General features: G+C 55.5%; 2 protein-coding genes across 2 annotated transcripts; one reads left to right on the top strand and one right to left on the bottom strand.

Annotated features, from left to right (window-relative positions):
• Positions 1–1,191: 1,191 nt before the first annotated feature.
• On the bottom strand, positions 1,192–13,553 carry LOC117437721 (Schwann cell myelin protein). Its single transcript, XM_034072320.1, has 8 exons — positions 13,190–13,553; positions 8,223–8,519; positions 6,974–7,234; positions 5,702–5,965; positions 4,162–4,476; positions 2,966–3,062; positions 2,171–2,243; positions 1,192–1,421 (listed from the first exon to the last, which is right to left on the bottom strand). Exons 1-8 carry the CDS (start codon positions 13,527–13,529, stop codon positions 1,290–1,292), a joined length of 1,779 nt encoding a protein of 592 aa, XP_033928211.1. The 5' UTR covers positions 13,530–13,553; the 3' UTR covers positions 1,192–1,289.
• Positions 13,554–19,071: 5,518 nt separating this feature from the next.
• Positions 19,072–24,338, top strand: LOC117437711 (lipolysis-stimulated lipoprotein receptor-like). The gene is made up of 7 exons (XM_034072284.1): positions 19,072–19,118; positions 20,313–20,615; positions 21,628–21,747; positions 22,574–22,630; positions 23,217–23,363; positions 23,970–24,056; positions 24,166–24,338. The coding sequence occupies exons 1-7, from the start codon at positions 19,082–19,084 to the stop codon at positions 24,336–24,338; spliced, it is 924 nt and encodes a 307-aa protein (XP_033928175.1). The 5' UTR covers positions 19,072–19,081.
• Positions 24,339–24,581: the final 243 nt, after the last annotated feature.

The following is a 24,581-nucleotide window of genomic DNA, read 5'->3' as shown; positions in this document are numbered from 1 at the left end:
GGGCCGCTGGGAGGGGTCCTATAGGGTTTCTATAGGGGCAAAAGGGAGCTATGGGAAGGGGGGTTCCTATAGGGACTCAGTGGGGTCCTATAGGACCGGAAGAGGCCCCATAGCACATGGAGTGTCATATAGGGAATGGGAGGGGGGGATGAAGAGCCCTATAGAACCCATAGGACCCACATAAGCACCCATAGAACCCCCATAAACATCTATAGAAACCCTATAAGCACCTATAGGATCCCCCTCCCCTATAGATCCCATTCTAGCACCCATAGAACCCCCATAAGCACCTACAGGACCCTCCAGCCCCTATAGACCAAATCCTAGCACCCATAGGACCCCTATAAGCACCCATAGGACCCCCATAAGCACCTATAGGACCCCCATAAGCACCTATAGAAGCCCCATAAGCACCCATAGAACCCCCATAAGCACCTTTAGGACCCCTATAAGCACCCATAAAATCCCCATAAGCACCCATAGAACCCCCATAAGCACCTATAGGACCCCCATAAGCACCCATAGAACCCCATAAGCACCCATAGCACCCCTATAAGCACCTATAGAACCCCCATAAGCACCTATAGAACCCCCAAAAGGAGGCGTGGCTTGAGGCACATCCATTTTATTGGGGGGGCGTGGCCTCGTAGGGGGTCAAAGGTCACTGGGGGCTCATTATAGAGGTGTTAATTAAGGGCGACCCCGAGGGGGCAATAAATAACTACGGGGAGGGGGCGGGGCCAGCCCGGGGAGGGGGCGGGGCCTCAATGCCCACAGCCAATCGGAGAGGGAGGGCGGGGCTACGGTGTGGCCAATGGGAGCTGGGCTGAAGCCTCCATAGGGGATAATGGGGAGGGTATGAATGGAGGGGGGCGTGGCTAAAGACAAAGTGGGCGGAGCTTGAAGCCCCCATAGGCCACAATGGGGGGGCATGAATGGAGGAGGGGGCGTGGCTAAAGGCAAAGTGGGCGGAGCTTGAAGCTTCCATAGGCCACAATGGGGACGGCATGAATGGGGGCGTGGCTAAATGCAAAGTAGGCGGAGCTTAAAGCTTCCATAGGCCACAATGGGGAGGGCATGAATGGGAGGAGGGGGGCGTGGCTAAAGGAGGGTGGGCGGAGCTTAAAGCCCCCATAGGCCACAATGGGGAGGGCATGAATGGGGGCGTGGCTAAAGAGGGGTGGTGGGCGGAGCTTAAAGCCCCCATAGGCCACAATGGGGACTCCAAGGGCATGAATGGGAGGAGGGGGCGTGGCCTGATTAGGGGGCGTGGCCAGAAGGGGGCGGGGTCACTTGACCCGGATCTCCGCGTACTCCGGGGGCTCCTCGGGGGGGTCCCGGCTGAGCTTGGGGGGAGGGGCAGGGTCCGGGGGGGCTCCCGGCCCCTCCCCCCCCTGCAGGGCCCAGCGCAGCCACCGGGCCTGGGGGAGGGGGGTACATACATGGGACATACATTAGCATACATTAACATACATGAACGTACATGGGACACACATTGACATACATGCATTAACATACATGGGACATACATTAACACACATGAACATACATTAACATACATTGACATACATGGGACACACATGAACATACATGGGACATACATGGGACATACATTAACACACACGGGACACACATGAACATATGAGACACGTTAACATTCATGGGACATGCATGAACATACATGCAATATACCCCATATGCCATAATATCCCATAACCCATATCTCATAATATCCTATAATATTCTATATCCCATAATATCCCATAATATCCCATAATATCCTATATCCCATAATATCCCATAATACCCTATATCCCATAATATCCCATAATATCCTGTATCCCATAATATCCCATAATACCCTATATCCCATAATATCCCATAATATTCCACAATGCCCTACAACACTCCATAATATTCCGTAATACCCCACAATATCCCATAATATCCTATAATATCTCATAATATCCCATAATACCCCACAACATCCCATAATACCCCACCACATCCCATAATACCCCATATCCATCCCATAATACCCCATACCCATCCCATAATACCCCATATCCATCCCATAATACCCCATATCCATCCCATAATACCCCATACCCATCCCATAATACCCCATCTCCATCCCATAATACCCCATCTCCATCCCATAATATCCCACCTGCAGGGGGCGCTGCTCGGGCTCAGGCTCCGCCCCCTGACCCGGGGTCACCGCCGGGCTTCCCGCCGCCTTCCTGCATGAATGGAGGTCACGTGACCCCCGGCTCCCACCCTGGCCCCTCCCACTCCCCCACCTGCCCCCCCATATAACACAATAACCCCCCATATATTGCGATATATCCCATATATCCCCATATATCCCCTATATCCCATATATATGGGATATCCCATATCCCATATATCACAATACTCCCCCAATATATCTCGATATGCCCCCATATATCACAATACACTGACCATATATCACGATATACCCCACCATATATCGTGTTACATCCCATATATCGCGATGTACCCCCATATATCGTGATATATCCCACCGTATATAGCCATATACCCCCCATATATCTCAATATACCCCCATATATCACGATATACCCCACCATATATCGCGATATATCCCATATATAGCCATATACCCCCCATATATCGCCATATACCCCCATATATCTTGATATACCCCCCATATATCACGATATACCCCACCATATATCATGATATACCCCCATATATCGCAATACTCCCCAATAGATCTCAATATGTCCCCTATATATCGCGATATATCCCATATATAGTCATATACCCCCATATATTGCGATATACCCCACCATATATCGCGATATATCCCATATATATCCCCCATATATCGCCATATACCCCCATATATCCCCTATATATCACCATATACACCCCCCTTATCGCGATACCCCCCCCATATCGCCATGGCGCGTCTCACTTGCGGCGGCTCTGGCTGAGGTAGCACACGAGGGCGATGATGATGGCGAAGGCCACGACGGCCCCGACCGGCCCCACCTTAGCCCAGACCAGACCCCCTAGGGGCAAATAAAGGGGGGGGTCAAGGGGGTATTTACCCCCCCCAAAGGGGGTAATTACCCTGCTCCACCCCTCCCAACCTGGGGAGCATCAATGGGGTAGCAATGGGGCAGCAATGGGGCAGCAATGCCTATCAATGGGTATCAATGGGTATCAATGAGTACCAATGGTTATCAGTGGGTATCAATGGGGCCTCAATTGGGATATCAATGGAGCATAAATGGGTATCAATGGGTCATCAATGGGTACCAATGGGTTTTCAATAGGTTATCAATGGGTTATCAATGGCTATCGGGTGTCAATGGGTATCAATGGGTACCATTAGGTAATCAATGGGTTATCAATGGGTACCAAGGGGTGTCAGTGGGTACCAATAGGTTATTAATGTGTACCAATAGGTTATCAATGGGGTATCAATGGGTACCAATAGGTAATCAGTGCGTTATCAATGGGTAATCAATGGGTATCAATGGGTCCCAATAGGTTATCAATGGGTGTCAATGGGTATCAGTGGTTACCAATAGGTAATCAATGGGTATCAATGGGACTCAATAGGTAACCAATGGGTAATCAATGGGTATCAATGGGCAACAATAGGTAACCAATAGGTAATCAATGGGTATCAATGGGTCTCAATAGGTAACCAATGGGCAATCAATGGGTAACAATGGGTCCCAATAGGTTACCAATAGGTAATCAGAGGTGTCAATAGGTTACCAATAGATCAATTGGTCCCAATAGGCCATCAATAGGTTACCAATAGGTAATCAATGGGTGTCAATGGGTCCCAATAGGCAATCAATAGGTATTAGGTAATCAATAGGTAATCAATATGTTACCAATAGGTAACCAATAGGCAATCAATAGGTAATCAATAGGTATGAATGGGTCTCAATAAGTAACCAATAGGCGATCAATGTGTATCAATGGGTCCCAATAGGTAACCAATGGGTTATCAATAGGTCCCAATAGGTAACCAATGGGTTATCAATAGGTCCCAATAGGTAACCCATGGGTTATCAATAGGTAACCAATGGGTTATCAATAGGTCCCAATAGGTAACCAATGGGTCATCAATAGCCAATCAATGTGTCCCACCTGGGTACCGGAAGCGCAGCTGCCCCCTCACACTCCCGTGCCCGTTCCCAGCCCGGCAGATGATGGACAGCTCTGGCTCCAAGGCCCCCCTGAGGCTCAGCATGGCCGTGGTCACCGCCCCGGAAGTGACGTCATCATCCGCCGCCCCCCCGGGGACCAATCGGAAGTCGCCGTGGCCCTCGGTGACGGTGACGTTGCGCGACGGGAGTTCAAAGGTCACGGTGGGCGCGGGCACGGCCCAGGCCGAGCAGCGGCAGCGGGCGCCGTCTGATGACGTCACGGTGCAGTGGGAGGAGCCAAGGAGCTGGGGGGGGACTGGGGGGGGGAGGGGTTAGAGGGGTAATGGGTAATACCACCTTAAAGGGGTAATACCACCTTAAAGGGGCAATAGCACCTTAAGAATGGTAATACCACCTTAAGGGGTAATACCACCTTAAAGGGGCAATACCACCTTAAAGGGGTAATACCACCTTAAGGGGCAATGCCACCTTAAAGGGGTAATACCACCTTAAGGGACAATACCACCTTAAGAAGGGCAATACCACGTTAAGAGAGGCAATACCACCTTAAGGACATTAATACCACCTTAAGAATGGTAATACCACCTTAAGGACGGCAATACCACCTTAAAACGGTAATACCACTTCAAGAAAGGCAATACCACCTTAAGGGGGCAATACCAACTTAAGGACATTAATACCGCCTTAAGGACGGCAATACCACCTTAAGAATGGTAATACCACCTTAAGGACGGCAATACCACCTTAAAGGGGTAATAACACCTTAAGGACGGTAATACCACCTTAAGGGGCAATACCACCTTAAAGGGGCAATACCACCTTAAGGGGCAATACCACCTTAAGAACAGTAATACCACCTTAAGGACGGTAATACCACCTTAAGAATGGTAATACTACCTTAAGGTTGGCAATACCACCTTAAGGGGCAATACAACCTTAAGGACGCCAATACCACCTTAAAGGGCAATACCACCTTAAGGGGCAATACCACCTTAAAAGGCAATACCACCTTAAGCACAGCAATAGACACCTATTCCCCCCATACCCCCCTATACCTTTTATACCCCCTATACTCAGCATACCCCCCATACCCCCTTGTACCCCCTATACCCCTCTATATATCCTATATACCCCATACCCCCCATATCCCCTATAGCCACCCCTATATGACCCCTTATCCCCCCTAAACCCCCCCTATACCCCCCCTATACCCCCCGTACCCCTATACCCCCCTTATACCCCCTTTATACCCCCCCCTTATACCCCCTATACCCCCCTCTATAGCCCTTATATCCCCCATAAGCCCCTCCCCCTCCCCAAGCCCCTCCCCTCTCCCAAGCCCCTCCCCTCTCACAAGCCCCGCCCCCTCCCCAAGCCCGCCCCCTCCCCAAGCCCCTCCCCTCTCCCGCAAGCCCCTCCCCTCTCCCAAGCCCCTCCCCTCCCCTAGCCCCTCCCCTCTCCCCAAGCCCCGCCCCCCTCCCAAGCCCCGCCCCCCCCCGCGCGCTGACGTCACGACGCACACTCCACGGTGATGTTGAAACCGAGGCTGCTGTGCCCGTATTGGTTCTCGGCCCGGCACTCGTACCCGCCCCCGTCGCGTGGCCCCGCCCCCTGACGCTCCAACGTCACTTCCGGCTCGGGCCCCGCCCCCACGGCCACGAGGCGCCGCCCCCGCGTCAGCGTCAGCGCGGGGGGGGGGTGACCCCGCGCCGAGCACGTGACCCGCAGGGGGTCACCGGCCAGGGCGCGGAGTGACCCCGTGACCTGCGGGGGGAGGGGCGGGTCTGGGGGGGGGGGGAGAGAGACATATAGATACCTATAGGAATAACCTATAGAGACCTATAGAGACCCTATAGAACCTTATGGATACCCTATAGAGATACTCTATAGAGACACTATAGAGATAACCTATAGAGATACCCCATAGAGACCCCATAGAGATACCCTATGGATACTCTATAGAGATACCCTATAGAGATAACCTATAGAGACCTATAGAGACCTATGGATACCCTATAGAGACACCCTATAGAGATACCCTATAGACACCCTATAGAGATACCCTATAGGGATAACCTGTAGAGACCTATAGAGACCCTATAGAACCCTATGGATACCCTATAGAGATACCCCATAGAGACCTATAGAGATAACCTGTAGAGATACCCTATAGAGATAACCTATAGAGATCTATAGAAACCTATGAATACTCTATAGAGATACCCTATAGAGACCTATAGAAATACCCCATAGAGATACCCTATGGATACCCTATAGAGATAGACGCCATAGACCCCATAGACCACATAGCCCCCATAGCCCCCAATAGACCCCAATGGACCCCATAGCCCCCCATGTAGTGACTCACAGTGCACCTCCAGCTCCAGGCTGCGGTTGTGGCTGCCATCCCCAATACCCCATAGACCCCAATACCCCCATAGACCCCCATAGACCCCTATAGACCCCATAGACCCCAATACCCCCATACCCCCCATAGCCCCCATAGCCCCCATAGACCCCATAACCCCCATAGACCCCATAGCCCCCATAGACCCCATAGCCCCCATAGCCCCCATAGACCCCATAGCCCCCATAGCCCCCATAGACCCCATAGCCCCCATAGCCCCCATAGACCCCAATGGACCCCATAGCCCCCATAGTCCCCATAACCCCCATAGACCCCATAGCCCCATAGACCCCAATACCCCCATAGACCCCAATGGACCCCCATAGACCTCAATACACCCCCATAGACCCCCATACACCCCAATGGACCCCTATGGGGTACTCACAGTGCACCTCCAGCTCCAGGCTGCGGTTGTCCACCCCGTGCCTGTTCTCAGCCACGCACGTGTAGGTCCCCGCGTGGGCGGGGCTCAGGCGGGGGAGGGGCAGCTCCAACCTCGAGGCCCCCGGCTCTTCCCGCAGGAGCTCCGCCCCCCGGAACCAGGACAGGAGGGGGGAGGGGCGACCCTCGGCCTCACACAGCAGGGTCAGGGGGGACCCTGCGGGGGCTTGGGGGGGGCCTTGGACTGACAGCACCTGGGGGGGGACTGGGGGGGAGGGGAGAAAATGGGGTGAAAATCACACAAAATGGGATATAAATGACAAAAAAGTGATAAAATTGAGAAAAAATGGGATGAAATTGACAAAAAAGTGATAAAATTAACAAAAAAGTGATAAAATTAACAAAAAATGTGATAAAATTGACAAAAAAAGTGATAAAATTAACAGAAACGCAAAAAATTACCTAAAAAGCAAAAAAATTGACACTAAATGTGATTAAATTGACTAAAAACGTGAGGATATTGAGCCAAAATGGGATAAAATTAACAAAAAACGTGATAAAATTAAGCAAAATGTGATAAAACTGACAAAAAATATGATAAAATTAACAAAAAAGCGACTAAATGACCTAAAAAGCAACAAAATTGACCCAAACCCAACAAAATGACCTAAAATGCAACGAAATTGACCCAAAACTCAACAGTCACATAAAATGTGACAAAATTGACATAACCCCCATAGCCCGCCCCATAGCACCCCTATATCCCACCCCATAACCTCCCTATATCCCACCCCATAGACCCCCATAACCCCCCTATATCCCACCCCATAGATCCCCTATACCCCACCCCATATCCCACCCCATAGCGCCCCATAGACCCCCCATATCCCACCCCATAGCGCCCCATAGACCTCTATATCCCATCCTATATCCCGCCCCATATCCCACCCCATAGACACCCATAACCCCCCTATATCCCACCTTATATCCCACCCCATAACCCCCACATATCCCACCCCATAGCGCCCCATAGACCTCTATATCCCACCCTATATCCCACCCCATATCCCACCCCATAGACCCCCTATATCCCACCCTATCTCCCACCCCATATCCCGCCCCATAGTGCCCCATAGACCTCTATATCCCCCCTATATCCCACCCCATAGACCCCCTATATCCACCCCATATCCACCCCACATCCCACCCCATATCCCACCCCACATCCCGCCCCATAGCACCCCATAGCTCACACTCCACATCCAGCTCCACCTCCGCCTGCAGAGCCAATGAGCTGTTATCAAAGGCCGCATGGCAGCGGAGGCTGCGGCCTCCATCCTGGCGGCGAGGCCGGAAGCGCAGGGAGGCGAGGACGGAAGCGGCTCCCGAGGCCTCATCCCGGGATTCCCATTGGGAATGGTCGGGAAGATCCTGGATCCCATCCCATAATAACCGGGGACGGAGCCGGGGGCAGGAGTCTGGGATCCGGCACCGGAGCTCGGCCTCGAGGCCGGCGACCAGGATGGGAGGCAGCTCTAGGAGAGGCTCAGCTGGGATGGGATGGGATGGGATGGGATGGGGATGGGATGGGATGGGATGGGATGGGATGGGATGGGGATGGGATGGGGATGGGGATGGGATGGGATGGGATGGGGATGGGATGGGGATGGGGATGGGATGGGATGGGGATGGGATGGGATGGGATGGGATGGGATGGGGATGGGATGGGATGGGGATGGGATGGGATGGGGATGGGATGGGGATGGGATGGGGATGGGATGGGATGGGGATGGGATGGGGATGGGGATGGGGATGGGATGGGGATGGGATGGGATGGGATGGGGATGGGGATGGGATGGGGATGGGGATGGGATGGGGATGGGATGGGATGGGGATGGGATGGGATGGGATGGGGATGGGGATGGGATGGGGATGGGATGGGGATGGGGATGGGATGGGATGGGGATGGGATGGGATGGGGATGGGATGGGATGGGGATGGGATGGGGATGGGATGGGATGGGATGGGGATGGGATGGGATGGGGATGGGATGGGATGGGATGGGGATGGGATGGGGATGGGATGGGGATGGGGATGGGGATGGGATGGGGATGGGATGGGATGGGATGGGATGGGGATGGGATGGGGATGGGATGGGGATGGGATGGGGATGGGATGGGGATGGGGATGGGATGGGATGGGGATGGGATGGGGATGGGATGGGGATGGGATGGGATGGGGATGGGATGGGGATGGGGATGGGGATGGGATGGGGATGGGATGGGATGGGATGGGGATGGGGATGGGATGGGGATGGGATGGGGATGGGGATGGGATGGGATGGGGATGGGATGGGATGGGGATGGGATGGGATGGGGATGGGATGGGGATGGGATGGGATGGGATGGGGATGGGATGGGATGGGGATGGGATGGGATGGGATGGGGATGGGATGGGGATGGGATGGGGATGGGGATGGGGATGGGATGGGGATGGGATGGGATGGGATGGGATGGGGATGGGATGGGGATGGGATGGGGATGGGATGGGGATGGGATGGGGATGGGATGGGATGGGATGGGGATGGGATGGGGATGGGATGGGATGGGGATGGGATGGGATGGGATGGGGATGGGATGGGGATGGGGATGGGATGGGGATGGGATGGGGATGGGATGGGATGGGATGGGGATGGGATGGGGATGGGATGGGATGGGGATGGGATGGGATGGGGATGGGATGGGATGGGATGGGATGGGGATGGGGATGGGATGGGGATGGGATGGGGATGGGGATGGGATGGGGATGGGGATGGGATGGGGATGGGATGGGATGGGATGGGATGGGGATGGGGATGGGATGGGGATGGGATGGGGATGGGGATGGGATGGGGATGGGATGGGGATGGGATGGGGATGGGGATGGGATGGGGATGGGATGGGATGGGGATGGGGATGGGATGGGGATGGGATGGGGATGGGGATGGGATGGGGATGGGATGGGATGGGATGGGGATGGGGATGGGGATGGGATGGGATGGGGATGGGATGGGATGGGATGGGATGGGGATGGGATGGGATGGGATGGGGATGGGATGGGATGGGGATGGGGATGGGATGGGGATGGGATGGGATGGGATGGGATGGGGATGGGGATGGGATGGGGATGGGATGGGATGGGATGGGATGGGATGGGATGGGGATGGGGATGGGATGGGGATGGGATGGGGATGGGATGGGGATGGGATGGGATGGGATGGGATGGGATGGGGATGGGATGGGGATGGGATGGGATGGGATGGGGATGGGGATGGGATGGGGATGGGATGGGGATGGGATGGGGATGGGGATGGGATGGGGATGGGGATGGGATGGGGATGGGATGGGATGGGATGGGGATGGGGATGGGATGGGGATGGGATGGGGATGGGGATGGGATGGGGATGGGATGGGATGGGATGGGGATGGGGATGGGATGGGATGGGGATGGGATGGGATGGGGATGGGGATGGGGATGGGGATGGGATGGGGATGGGATGGGATGGGATGGGATGGGATGGGGATGGGATGGGGATGGGATGGGGATGGGATGGGATGGGATGGGATGGGATGGGGATGGGGATGGGATGGGATGGGATGGGGATGGGGATGGGATGGGATGGGGATGGGATGGGGATGGGATGGGATGGGGATGGGATGGGATGGGGATGGGGATGGGATGGGGATGGGATGGGATGGGGATGGGATGGGATGGGATGGGATGGGGATGGGATGGGATGGGATGGGGATGGGGATGGGATGGGATGGGATGGGATGGGGATGGGGGTGGAGAGAAGAGACAATGGGAATTGATTGGGTGGACCCAAAGCATCCATCACCCCATAATGGTCCCATCACTCCATAGTAGTACCCACAGCATCCCTCCCTGCATCCATCCATCCCCCCATAGCGGTACCCATCACATCCATCATCCCATAGCATCCATCCCTGTATCCATCACCCCACAGTGGTACTCATCGCATCCATCACCCCATATTGATCCCCATCACCCCATAGTGGTACCCACAGCATCCATCACCCCATAGGGATCACCATCACCCTGTATTGATCCCCATCACCCCATATTGATCCCCATCCCATCCCATCCCTGCATCCCTCCATCCCTGCATCCATCCATCACCCCATAGTGGTACCCATCGCATCCATCACCCCGTATTGATCCCCATCACCCTGTATTGATCCCCATCACCCCATAGTGGTACCCACAGCATCCATCACCCCATATTGATCCCCATCACCCCATATTGATCCCCATCACCCCATATTGATCCCCATCATGCTGTATTGATCCCCATCACCCCATAGTGGTACCCATTGCAACCATCACCCCATATTGATCCCCATCACCCTGTATCGATCCCCATCACCCCGTATTGATCCCCATCACCCCATAGTGGTACCCATCGCATCCATCCCTGTATCCCTGCATCCATCACCCCATATTGGTACCCATTGACCCATATTGATCCCCATCACCCCATAGTGGTACCCATTGCATCCATCACCCTGTATTGATCCCCATCACCCCATATTGATCCCCATCGCATCCATCACCCTGTATTGATCCCCATCACCCCATATCAATCCCCATCACCCCATATCGATCCCAATCACCCCATATTGACCCCATCACCCCATATCGACCCCATACTCACCCACCACCTCCACATTGACGTGCTCCGAGAACGAGTACTGGTTGTACCCCCCTAGGTCCCCCCATAGACAGCATCCATCACCCCATATTGATCCCCATCACCCTGTATTGATCCCCATTGACCCATATTGACCCCATCACCCCATATTGATCCCCATCACCCCATATTGATCCCATTGACCCATACTGATCCCCATCACCCTGTATTGATCCCCATCACCCCATAGTGGTACCCATCGCATCCATCACCCTGTATTGATCCCCATCACCCCATATTGATCCCCATTGACCCATATTGATCCCCATTGACTCATAGTGATCCCCATCACCCCGTATTGATCCCCATCACCCCATAGTGGTACCCATAGCATCCATCCCTGCATCCATCACCCCATAGTGGTACCCATCGCATCCATCACCCCATATTGATCCCCATTGACTCATAGTGATCCCCATCACCCCATATTGATCCCCATCACCCCATATTGATCCCCATCACCCCATATTGTTCCCCATCACATCCATCACCCCATATTGATCCCCATCACCCCATATTGATCCCCATTAACCCATATTGATCCCCATCACCCCATATTGATCCCCATCACCCCATATTGATCCCATACTCACCCACCACCTCCACATTGACGTGCTCCGAGAACGAGTACTGGTTGTACCCCCCCAGGTCCCCCCATAGTGTTACCCACAGCATCCATCACCCCATATTGATCCCCATTGACCCATAGTGATCCCCATCACCCCATAGTGTTACCCACAGCATCCATCACCCTGTATTGATCCCCATCACCCCATATTGGTACCCATCGCATCCATCCCTGTATCCATCACCCCGTAGTGGTACCCACAGCATCCATCACCCCATATTGATCCCCATCATCCTGTATTGATCCCCATCACCCCATATTGATCCCCATCTCCCCGTATTGATCCCCATCACCCTGTATTGATCCCCATTGACCCATATTGATCCCCATTGACCCATATTGATCCCCATCGCATCCATCACCCCATATCGATCCCATTCCATCCCATACTCACCCACCACCTCCACATTGACGTGCTCGGAGAACGAGTACTGGTTGTACCCCCCCAGGTCCCCCCATAGTGTTACCCACAGCATCCATCACCCCATATTGATCCCCATCACATCCATCACCCCATACTGATCCCCATTGACCCATATTGATCCCCATCACCCCATAGTGGTACCCATCACATCCATCACCCCATATTGATCCCCATTGACTCATATTGATCCCCATCACCCCATATTGATCCCCATCACCCCATATTAATCCCCATCTCCCCATAGTGGTACCCATCACATCCATCACCCCATATTGATCCCCATCACCATATATTGATCCCCATCACCCCATATTGATCCCCATTGACCCATATCGATCCCAATCACCCCATATCGATCCCCATCACCATATATCGATCCCCATCACCCCATATTGATCCCATCCCATCCCATACTCACCCACCACCTCCACAGTGACGTGCTCGGAGAACGAGTACTGGTTGTACCCCCCCAGGTCCCCCCGGAAGTAGTACTTCCCCCCCATCTCCGACCCCAAAGGGTCCAGCAGCAGGGAGCAGTCCCGCAGGTTGGGATCCCCTATAAGGACGGCTCTTCCCTGGAAGCTCTCGTGCACGGCCCCCCCCCGGGATCGAGCCACCACCGGGGGGTAGGAACGGGGATAGGGGCTCCCGAAGAACCACAGACCCCGAATGGATGTGGGACGGAGCTCGTCCGGGAAGGAGAACCGGCATGGGATGGACAGGCAGGAACCGGGGACACCGGACAGGGATGGGGGCATCCAGGCTGACCAATGGGATGGGACACAGCCTGTAATGGGAATGGGATTGGGGTTAATGGGAGTAATGGGGTTAATGGGATCAGGATGGGGATGGGATGGGAACCGGCATGGGATGGACAGGCAGGAACCGGGGACACCGGACAGGGATGGGGGCATCCAGGCTGACCAATGGGATGGGTGAGAACCTGTAATGGGAGTAATGGGGTTAATGGGATGGGACACAGCCTGTAATGGGAGTAATGGGGTTAATGGGATGGGGTTGGGATCAGGATGGGGATGGGGATGGGATGGGGATGGGGTTGGGATGGGGATGGGATGGGGATGGGATGGGATGGGGATGGGATGGGGATGGGATGGGGATGGGATGGGGATGGGATGGGGATGGGATGGGGTTGGGATGGGGATGGGATGGGGATGGGATGGGAACCGGCATGGGATGGAGAGGCAGGAACCGGGGACACCGGAGAGGGATGGGGGCATCCAGGCTGACCAATGGGATGGGTGAGAGCCTGTAATGGGAATGGGATTGGGATCAGGATGGGGTTGGGATAGGGTTGGTATAGGGATCAGGATGGGGATGGGATGGGGTTGGGATAGGGACCAGGATGGGATGGGGTTGGGATAGGGATCAGGATGGGGATGGGATTGGGATCAGGATGGGGATGGGGATGGGATGGGGATGGGATAGGGATCAGGATGGGGATGGGATGGGAACCGGCATGGGATGGACAGGCAGGAACCGGGGACACCGGACAGGGATGGGGGCATCCAGGCTGACCAATGGGATGGGACACAGCCTGTAATGGGAGTAATGGGGTTAATGGGATTGGGGTTGGGATCAGGATGGGGATGGATAGGCAGGAACCGGGGACACCGGAGAGGGATGGGGGCATCCAGGCTGACCAATGGGATGGGACACAGCCTGTAATGGGAATGGGATTGGGGTTAATGGGAGTAATGGGGTTAATGGGATCAGGATGGGGATGGGATGGGAACCGGCATGGGATGGACAGGCAGGAACCGGGGACACCGGAGAGGGATGGGGGCATCCAGGCTGACCAGTGGGATGGGACACAGCCTGTAATGGGAATGGGATTGGGGTTAATGGGATTGGGATCAGGATGGGGATGGGATGGGGATGGGATGGGGATGGGATGGGGATGGGATGAGGATGGGGTTGGGATAGGGATCAGGATGGGGTTGGGATGAGGATGGGGTTGGGATAGGGATCAGGATGGGGATGGGATGGGGATGGGATGGGGATGGGATGGGAACCGGCATGGGATGGAGAGGCAGGAACCGGGGACACCGGAGAGGGATGGGGGCATCCAGGCTGACCAATGGGATGGGACACAGCCTGTAATGGGAATGGGATTGGGATCAGGATGGGGATGGGATGGGAACCGGCATGGGATGGAGAGGCAGGAACCGGGGACACCGGAGAGGGATGGGGGCATCCAGGCTGACCAATGGGATGGGACACAGCCTGTAATGGGAATGGGATTGGGGTTAATGGGATGGGGGTAATGGGAATGATGGGGATAATGGGATGGGGATGGGATGGGGATGGGATGGGGATGGGATGGGGATGGGGTTGGGATAGGGATCAGGATGGGGATGGGATGGGGATGGGATGGGAACCGGCATGGGATGGACAGGCAGGAACCGGGGACACCGGACAGGGATGGGGGCATCCAGGCTGACCAATGGGATGGGACACAGCCTGTAATGGGAATGGGAATGGGGTTAATGGGGTTGGGATGGCATGGGGATGGGATGGGGATGGGGATGGGATGGGGATGGGATGGGGATGGGGATGGGATGGGGATGGGATGGGATGGGGATGGGATGGGGATGGGATGGGATGGGGATGGGATGGGAACCGGCATGGGATGGATAGGCAGGAACCGGGGACACCGGAGAGGGATGGGGGCATCCAGGCTGACCAGTGGGATGGGTGAGAGCCTGGTGTTTTTGGGGTCAATAATGGTGTTTTTGGGGTTAATAATGGTGTTTTTTGGGTTAATAACAGTGTTTCTGGGTGTTTTGGGGGTTATTTATGGTGTTTTTGGGGTCAGTAATGGGGTTTTGGGTACCTGGGGGCAGCAGCAGCAGGGCCGCCGTGAGGGCAGCGAGGAACGGCCACATGGGGGCGCTGTGGGGCGGGAGCGACCCCATCAGGCATCCCATAATAACCCATAACACCCCATAATAACCCATTATAACCCATAACAACCCATTATAACCCATAATAACCTATATCCCATATCCCACACCCCATATCCCATACCCCATACCCCACACCCCATATCCCATATCCCATACCCCATATCCCACACCCCATATCCCATACCCCATACCCCACACCCCATATCCCATACCCCATACCCCATATCCCACACCCCATATCCCATACCCCATACCCCATACCCCATATCCCATACCCCATACCCCATATCCCATATCCCATACCCCATATACCCCATATCCCATACCCCATATCCCATACCCCATACCCCATACCCCATACCCCATATCCCATACCCCATAACCCCATATCCCATACCCCATACCCCATATACCCCATATCCCATATCCCATATCCCATACCCCATATCCCATATCCCATACCCCATACCCCATAATACCCCATATCCCATACCCCATACATCCCATACCCCATATCCCATATCCCATACCCCATATCCCATACCCCATACATCCCATACCCCATATCCCATATCCCATATCCCATACCCCATATCCCATACCCCATACCCCATACCCCATACCCCATATACCCCATATCCCATACCCCATACCCCATACCCCATATATCCCATACCCCACATCCCATAATACCCATCCCATCCCATAATACCCATCCCATTGTTCCCATTGTTCCCATTGGTCCCAGTCGGTGCCGGGTGACGTCATCGCCCCCCCCCCCCCCCCATTGGTCCTCCCACGCTATAGGGGGCGCATTCCTCTCGCGCTCGGCCCCTCCCACGGCCCCATAGGGGACAATGGGGTCCTGTGTGCGCCTGCGCCGCCCCCGGGGGGCGGGGCTTGGGGGGGGAGGGGGTTATGGGGGTCCATTGGGGTCTATGGGGCTCCATTGGGGTCCATTGGGGGCTATGGGGCTCCATTGGGGTCTATGGGTTCTGTAGGGGTCTATGGGGCTCCATTGGGGTCTATGGGGTCCATGGGGCTCTATAGGGGTCTATAGGGTGTATGGGTTTCCATAGGGGTCTATGGGGGTCTATAGAGGTCAATAGGGGTCTATCGGGCCCTATAGGGATCTATGGGGTCCGTAGGGCTCTATAGGGGTCTATGGGGTTCCGTGGGGTCAATGTGGCTCTATAGGGGTCTATGGGCTCCATTGGTGTCTATGGGGTTCCATGGGGTCAATGGGGCTCTATAGGGGTCTAGAGGCTCCATTGGAATCTATAGGGCTCTATAGGGGTCTATGGGCTCCGTAGGGGTCTATGGGGTTCTATAGGGTCTATGGGGCTCCACAGGGGTCTTTGCACCCATAGGTCTCTATAAGGCTCTATAGGGTCCTATAGGGGTCTATGTACACCCATAGGGGTCTATGGGACTCTATAGGGCTCTATGGGGCTCTATAGGGTCTATGGGGCTCTATAGGGGTCTATGGGCTCCTTAGGGGTCTATGGGCTCCATAGGGGTCTATGGGGTTCCATAGGGGTCAATAGGGGTCTATGGGGCTCCATAGGTTTCTATGGGGCTCCATAGGTGTCTGTGCCCCCCCCCATCGGTGGGGGGGGGGGGGGGGGGGGGCGGTCCCAGCGGCGCCTGGTGCCACCAGCGCGGCCACAAGGGGCCGTTTGTCCTGCGTGATGACGTCACCGGGGGACGTAAGGGGGGGGGGGAACATCTGGGGCTATGGGGGGGGTCCCATAGGGGTCTATGGGGCACCCATAGGGATCAATGGGGAACCCATAGGGGTGTATGGGGCACCCATAGGAAGCTATATAGGGGACGCATAGGGAGCTATAGGGGATGCATAGGGAGCTATGGGGCACCCATAGGGATCAATGGGGCACCCATAGGGAGCTATAAGGCACCCATAGGGATAAGTGGGGCACCCTTACGGGTCTGTGGGGCACCCACAGGGAGATATAGGGGACCCTTAGGGATCAATGGGGCACCCATAGGGATCAGTGGGGCACCCATAGGGATCTATAGGGCACCCATAGGGGTCTATGGGGCACCCATAGGGATCAATGGGGCACCCATAGGGATCAATGGGGCACCCATAGGGGTCTATAGAGCACCGATTGGGATCAGTGGGGCACCTATAGGGATCAGTGGGCCTCCCATAGGGATCTATAGGCCACCCATAGGGATCAGTGGGGCACCCATAGGGATCTATAGGGCACCCATAGGGATCAATGGGGCTCCATAGGGATCAATAGGGCACCCATAGGGATCAATGGGCCACCCATACGGATCAGTGGGGCACCCATAGGGATCTATAGGGCACCCATAGGGATCAGTGGGGCACCCATAGGGATCTATAGGGCACCCATAGGGATCAGTGGGGCACCCATAGGGATCAGTGGGGCTCCATAGGGATCAATGGGGCTCCATAGGGATCAATGGGGCTCCCATAGACCTACCGCTGTGGGTCCGAGGCTCCTGGTGCTGACCTGGGGGGGGCACAAAGGGGGTTATAAGGGGGGGGGGAGGGACCAAAGGGGGGGTCAAGGGGGGGTCAAGGGGCGGGGCCAAGGAGGGGGCGGAGCCTTTGGGTCCCATCTGGACCTCGGGGACCCCCCCTTGGGACCCCCCTGCATGGGAATGAATGGGGCTGGGGGGGCAGGAGTCTATGGAGCCCTATAGAGCCCTACGGGTGCCCTATAGAACCCTATGGGTGCCCTATAGAACCCTATGGGTGCCTTATGGAGCCCTATGGGTGCCCTATAGAACACTATGGGTGCCCTATAGACCCCTATGGGTGCCTTATGGAGCCCTATGGGTGCCCTATAGAGCCCTATGGGTGCCCTATAGATCCCTTTGGGTGCCCTATAGATCACTGTGGGTGCCCCATAGATCCCTATGGGTGCCCTATAGAACCCTATGGGTGCCCTATAGAGCCCTATGGGTGCCCTATAGATCCCTGTGGGTGTCCTATAGATCCCTATTGGTGCCCTATGGAGCCCTATGTGTGCCCTATAGAACCCTATAGGTGCCCCATACAGCCCTGTGGGTGCCCTATAGATCCCTTTGGGTGCCCTATGGAGTGCTATGGGTGCCCCATTAACCCCTATGTGTGCCCCATAGACCCCTATGTCTACCCCATAGACCCCTATGTGTGCCCCATAGACCCCTATGTGTGCCCCATAGCTCCCTATGGGAGCCCCATTGATCCCTATGGGAGCCCCATTGATCCCTATGGGAGCCCCGTCCCCCCCCCGCCGCCAATGGTCTCGCCCAGGTAGGGCCGGGGCGGGGCAGGGGAGGGGCGTGGCTTGGACCCGGAAGGGGGCGTGGCCAAGCTCACCTGACCCCGCCCATACCTGTCCAACATGGCCGCCGCCATGGCCACGGTGCTGCTGCTGCTCGGTGGGGAGAGGGGCAATGGGGGGGGGGGCAATTAATGGGGTTATTAATGGGTAATGGGGCAATTAATGGGGTAATTGATGGGTATGGGGTAATTAATGGGGTAACTAATGGTTATGGGGTGATTAATGGGGCAATTAATGGGTATGGTGGTAATTTATGGGGTAATTAATGGGTATGGGGTAAATAATGGGGTAATTCATGGGTATGGGGTGTTTAATGGGGTAATTAATGGGGTAATTAATGGGTATGGGGGTGATTAATGGGGTCTCTATGGGTATCTTTGGGTCTCTATGGGTCTCTATAGGGTCTCTATGGGTCCCTATGGGGTCTCTGTGGAGTCTCTTTGGGTGTCTATGGGGTCCCTATTGGTCTCTATAGGATCTCCATGGGTCTCTATGGGTCTCTGTGTGGTCCCTATGGGTCTCTATGGGTGTCTATTGGGTCCCTATGGGGTCTCTATGTGTCTCTATGTGTCTCTATGTGTCTCTATGTGTCTCTATGTGTCTCTATGTGTCTCTATGTGTCTCTATGGTCTCTATGTGTCTCTATGTGTCTCTATGTGTCTCTATGTGTCTCTATGGTCTCTATGTGTCTCTATGTGTCTCTATGGTCTCTATGTGTCTCTATGTGTCTCTATGTGTCTCTATGTGTCTCTATGGGTCTCTATGGGTCTCTATGTGTCTCTATGTGTCTCTATGGTCTCTATGTGTCTCTATGGTCTCTATGTGTCTCTATGGTCTCTATGTGTCCCCATTGTTCTCTATGTGTCCCCATATGTCTCTATGTGTCTCTATGGGGTCCCTATGGGGTCTCTATGTGTCTCTATGTGTCTCTATGGGGTCTCTGTGGGGTCTCTTTGGGTGTCTATGGAGTCCCTATTGGTCTCTATAGAATCTCCATGGGTCTCTATGGGTCTCTGTGTGGTCCCTATGGGTCTCTATGGGTGTCTATTGGGTCCCTATGAGGTCTCTATGGTCTCTATGTGTCCCTATGGATCTCTATGTGTCTCTATGTGTCTCTATGGTCTCTCTGTGTCCCCATTGGTCTCTATGGGGTCTCTATGTGTCTCTATGGGATCCCTATAGGTCCCTATGTGTCTCTATGGGTCCCTATAGGTCTCTATAGGGTCCCTATATGTCCCCATATGTCCCTATGTATCCCCCTCCCCCCCCCTCTCTCTGTCTCCCCCCGCAGGCCTGGCCCCGCGCGCGCTCCCGCTGCAGGTCTGGGCTCCGGCCGCGCGCACGGTGGCGCTGCTGTTCCAGCCCGTGCGCATGCGCTGTAGCTACGAGACCTCCGCGCCGGAGCCCCCCCCCCTGGTCACGTGGAAGTTCCTGGCCCCGTGCGCGTCCCCGACGCAAGGGGGGGGCGTCGGGAGCGCGCCCGGCGCATGCGCGGACGGAGCTGCGCGCACCCAGCGCATCGTGGCCTCCAAGCAGGGGGGGACGGTGACCGTGGGGGAGTTCTATAGGGGGAGAGGGGTGACCATTGAGGGAGGTGAGGGCACTTATGGGGGTACCTATGGGGTACTTATGGGGTACCTATGGGGTACTTGTGGGGTAGTTATGGGGCACAATGTGGTACCTATGGGGTGCTTGTGGGGCACAAGGGGGCACTTATGGGGTACTTGTGGGGCACTTATGGGGGTACCTATGGGGTACTTGTGGGGTACTTATGGGGGTACTTGTGGGGCACTTATGGGGCACAGGGGGGTACCTATGGGGTACTTGTGGGGTACTTATGGGGCACAGGGGGGTACCTATGGGGCACTTATGGGGCACAGGGGGGGACCTATGGGGTACTTGTGGGGCACTTATGGGGCACAATGTGGTACCTATGGGGTACTTGTGGGGCACAGGGGGGTACTTATGGGGCACTTGTGGGGCACAAGGGGGTACTTGTGGGGCACTTGTGGGGCACAAGGGGGTACTTGTGGGGCACTTATGGGGAGGGGGGGCACTTATGGGGCAAATGGGGGCACTTGTGGGGCAGAAGGGGGTATTTATGGGGCAGTTAGGGGATACTTGTGAGACTGGGGGGGCACTTATGGGGTACTTGTGGGGCTGGGGGGGCACTTATGGGGCACATGCGGGTACCTATGGGGTACTTGTGCGGTACTTGTGGGGCTGGGGGGGCACTTATGGGGCACATGGGGGTACTTGTGGGGCACAAGGGGGTACTTGTGGGGTACTTATGGGGCACAAGGGGGTACTTATGGGGTACATGGGTACTTATGGGTACTTGTGGGGCTGGGGGGCACTTGTGGGGCACATGGGGGTACTTGTGGGGCACAAGGGGGTACTTGTAAGGTACTTGGGCACTTATGGGGTGGGGGCACTTATGGGTGTACTTATGGGGCACTTGTGGGATACTTATGGGGCACTCATGGGGTACTTGTGGTGCTGGGGGGGACTTGGGTCTCTATGTGTCTCTATGGGTCTCTATGAGGTCTCTATGAGTCTCTATGGGGTCTCTATGTGTCTCTATGGGGTCTCTATGGGTCCGGCAGAGGCAAACCTGGATCTGGGGCCGGCTGCATGGGGTGACAGTGGCTTCTATGTGTGCACCGTGAACTCCATCCAGGACCTGGAGGGGAACAATGAGGCTGTGGCCGAGCTACTGGTGCTGGGTGGGAATGGGATGGGAATGGGATGGGATGGGATGGGGATGGGATGGGATGGGGATGGGGATGGGATGGGAATGGGATGGGATGGGATGGGATGGGGATGGGGATGGGATGGGAATGGGATGGGATGGGATGGGATGGGATGGGATGGGGATGGGATGGGATGGGGATGGGGATGGGATGGGGATGGGATGGGATGGGGATGGGGATGGGATGGGAATGGGATGGGATGGGATGGGATGGGGATGGGGATGGGATGGGAATGGGATGGGATGGGATGGGATGGGATGGGATGGGATGGGGATGGGATGGGATGGGGATGGGATGGGATGAGGATGGGATGGGGATGGGGATGGGATGGGGATGGGATGGGGATGGGATGGGGATGGGATGGGATGGGATGGGGATGGGGATGGGGATGGGGATGGGAATGGGATGGGGATGGGGATGGGATGGGATGGGGATGGGATGGGGATGGGATGGGATGGGATGGGATGGGGATGGGATGGGAATGGGATGGGAATGGGATGGGATGGGGATGGGGATGGGAATGGGATGGGATGGGATGGGATGGGGATGGGATGGGAATGGGATGGGAATGGGATGGGATGGGGATGGGATGGGGATGGGGATGGGAGGACATTGGATAGACTGGGAGGCACCAGAACCCCATAGACCCCTATGGGTGCCCCCCCCATAGGTGCCCCATAGACCCCAATGGGTGCCCCATAGACCCCCATGGGTGCCCCATAGACCCCCATGGGTGCCCCATAGACTACAATGGGTGCCCCATAGACTACAATGGGTGCCCCATGTCCCCCCCCCACAGGGTCCCTACCGGAGGGCACCGGCCTCTTCCCAGGCATCCAACTGGGGGCCCTGCCAGGTACAGAGCTCCCAGTATAGACCAGTATAAACCAGTATGGACCTGTATAGACCAATATAGACTTATATGGATCTGTATATACCAGTATAAGCTTGTATAGGCCAGTATAGACCTGTATAGGCCACTATAGACCAGACCAGTATAGATCAGTATAAACCAGTATAGACCAGCACAGACCTGTATAGATCTGGATAGACCAATATAAACCTGTATAGACCAGTATAAACCTGTATATATATGTATAGTACAGCCCAGTATAGCCCACTCTGGCCCACTATATCCCAGTGTCCTCCCATTACCCTCCCAGTCTATCCCAGTCCAACCCAATACCCTCCCATTATACCCCTGTACACCCCAATATGGATCTATAGGGGTTCAGCCCCACCCCCTATGGATCTATAGGGGGGGTCTGACCCCATTACCCCCCCCTAGACTGTCTGTTTGTGGTACTGGTCTTACTGGGAATCTTACTGGGAGCACTGGGGCCGTGCCCTATGGGGTGGAATCACCCCATATGGATCTATAGGGGTTTAGCTCTGCCCCCTATGGATCCATAGGGGATTCTGACCCCATTGCCCCCCTCTAGACTGGCTCTTTGTGGTACTGGTGTTACTGGGAGCTGCACTGGTAGCACTGGGGCTGGGGCTGTGCTGGTGCCAGTGCTGCCCCCATACCTGCTGCTGCCTCCTGCGCTGCCCATGCTGCCCCCAGCGCTGCTGCTGCCCCGAGGCCTGTATGGATGCTATGGGGTGGGGGGTATGGGGGGTATAGGGGTTATGGGGGTATAGGGGGTATGGGGGGTAATGGGGGTATGGGGGGTATAGGGGTTTATGGGGTTATGGGGGTATAGGGGGTATGGGGGTAATGGGGGTATGGGGGGGAATGGGAGGTATAGGGGGTAATGGAGGCTATAGGGGGAATGGGGGTATAGGGGGTATGGGGGTAATGGGGACAATAGGGGGTAATGGAGACAATGGGGGGTAATGGGGCTATAGGGGGAATGGGGCTATAGGGGGGAATGGGGGCTATGGGGTTTATGGGGGGTAATGGGGCCATAGGGGGTATGGGGCGTAATGGGCCTATAGGGGGTATAGGGGGAAATAGGGGCTATAGGGGTATAGGGGGGTAATTGGGCTACGAGGGCAATGGGGGGAATGGGGACTGTAAGGGATATAGGAGGGAATGGGGGCAATGGGTGCCATAGGGGGTATGGGGGGTAATGGGGTTCAATGGGTATCAATGGGCATCAATGGGCATCAATGTCACCTCTGAGCCCTATAGAGCCCCATAGGGCACCCTATGGGTCACCCCTCACATCCATACTGTGTGTCCCCCCCAGTGTACCTGGCAGGTAAAGCAGCCACCTCGGGGGGGGTCAGCATCACCTATGGCCCCCCCCCACCTTCCATTGCCCTCCATAGCCTCGGTAAGCACCTATAGAATGGGGGGGGGAGACCCCCCTATAGGGTGACAATGGGGGGGTCTATAGGGTGGCCCTCCCACCCCTTTAATGCCTGTTGTGTCCCCCCCTATAGAGAGCAGCCATAGCTCCCAAGTGCCCCTATTGAGGGATGTTGATGGCAGCGTTGTGTCAGGTAGGTTGGGGTCCTATAGATCTATAGGGAGCCCTATAGGGAGCATATATAGGGCTCTCTGGGTGTGTATGGATGGGGGTATAGGGAGGGGGGTGTCCCCTATGTGTTTATAGGGGTTATGGGGTATCCCCTATGTGTCTATAGGGGGGTATGGGGTGTCCCTATGTGCCTATAGGGGGTTATGGGGTGTCCCTATGTACCTATATGGTTTAATGGGGTGTCCCTATGTGCCTATAGAGGGTTATGGGGTGTCCCTGTGTGTCTATATGGGGTTATGGTGTATGCCCTATGTATCTATAGAGTGCTATACATCTATAGGGTCCCCTCCTATATACATATGATGCCTTATGGGGGGG

The sequence above is a fragment of the Melopsittacus undulatus genome, chromosome 26, assembly GCF_012275295.1.
Source record: "Melopsittacus undulatus isolate bMelUnd1 chromosome 26, bMelUnd1.mat.Z, whole genome shotgun sequence".
Taxonomy (NCBI): Eukaryota; Metazoa; Chordata; class Aves; order Psittaciformes; family Psittaculidae; genus Melopsittacus; species Melopsittacus undulatus.
Note: the sequence above shows the minus strand (reverse complement) of the source record. Positions and strands in the feature narration are given on the sequence as shown.

Excerpts from the sequence above, each read along its gene's own strand:
- LOC117437721 (XM_034072320.1), bottom strand. The coding sequence starts at position 13,529 with ATGCCCCCATCCCTGTCCGGTGTCCCCGGTTCCTGCCTGTCCATCCCA. Across the intron at positions 7,235-8,222 it reads GGTGGAGCTGGATGTGGAGT|TCCCCCCCCAGGTGCTGTCA; the intron begins GTGAGCTATGGG and ends CCTCCCCCCCAG. Across the intron at positions 5,966-6,973 it reads CCTGGAGCTGGAGGTGCACT|ACCCGCCCCTCCCCCCGCAG; the intron begins GTGAGTACCCCA and ends CCCCCCCCCCAG.
- LOC117437711 (XM_034072284.1), top strand. The coding sequence starts at position 19,082 with ATGGCCGCCGCCATGGCCACGGTGCTGCTGCTGCTCG. Across the intron at positions 22,631-23,216 it reads CCAACTGGGGGCCCTGCCAG|ACTGGCTCTTTGTGGTACTG; the intron begins GTACAGAGCTCC and ends GCCCCCCTCTAG. Across the intron at positions 24,057-24,165 it reads CATTGCCCTCCATAGCCTCG|AGAGCAGCCATAGCTCCCAA; the intron begins GTAAGCACCTAT and ends CCCCCCCTATAG.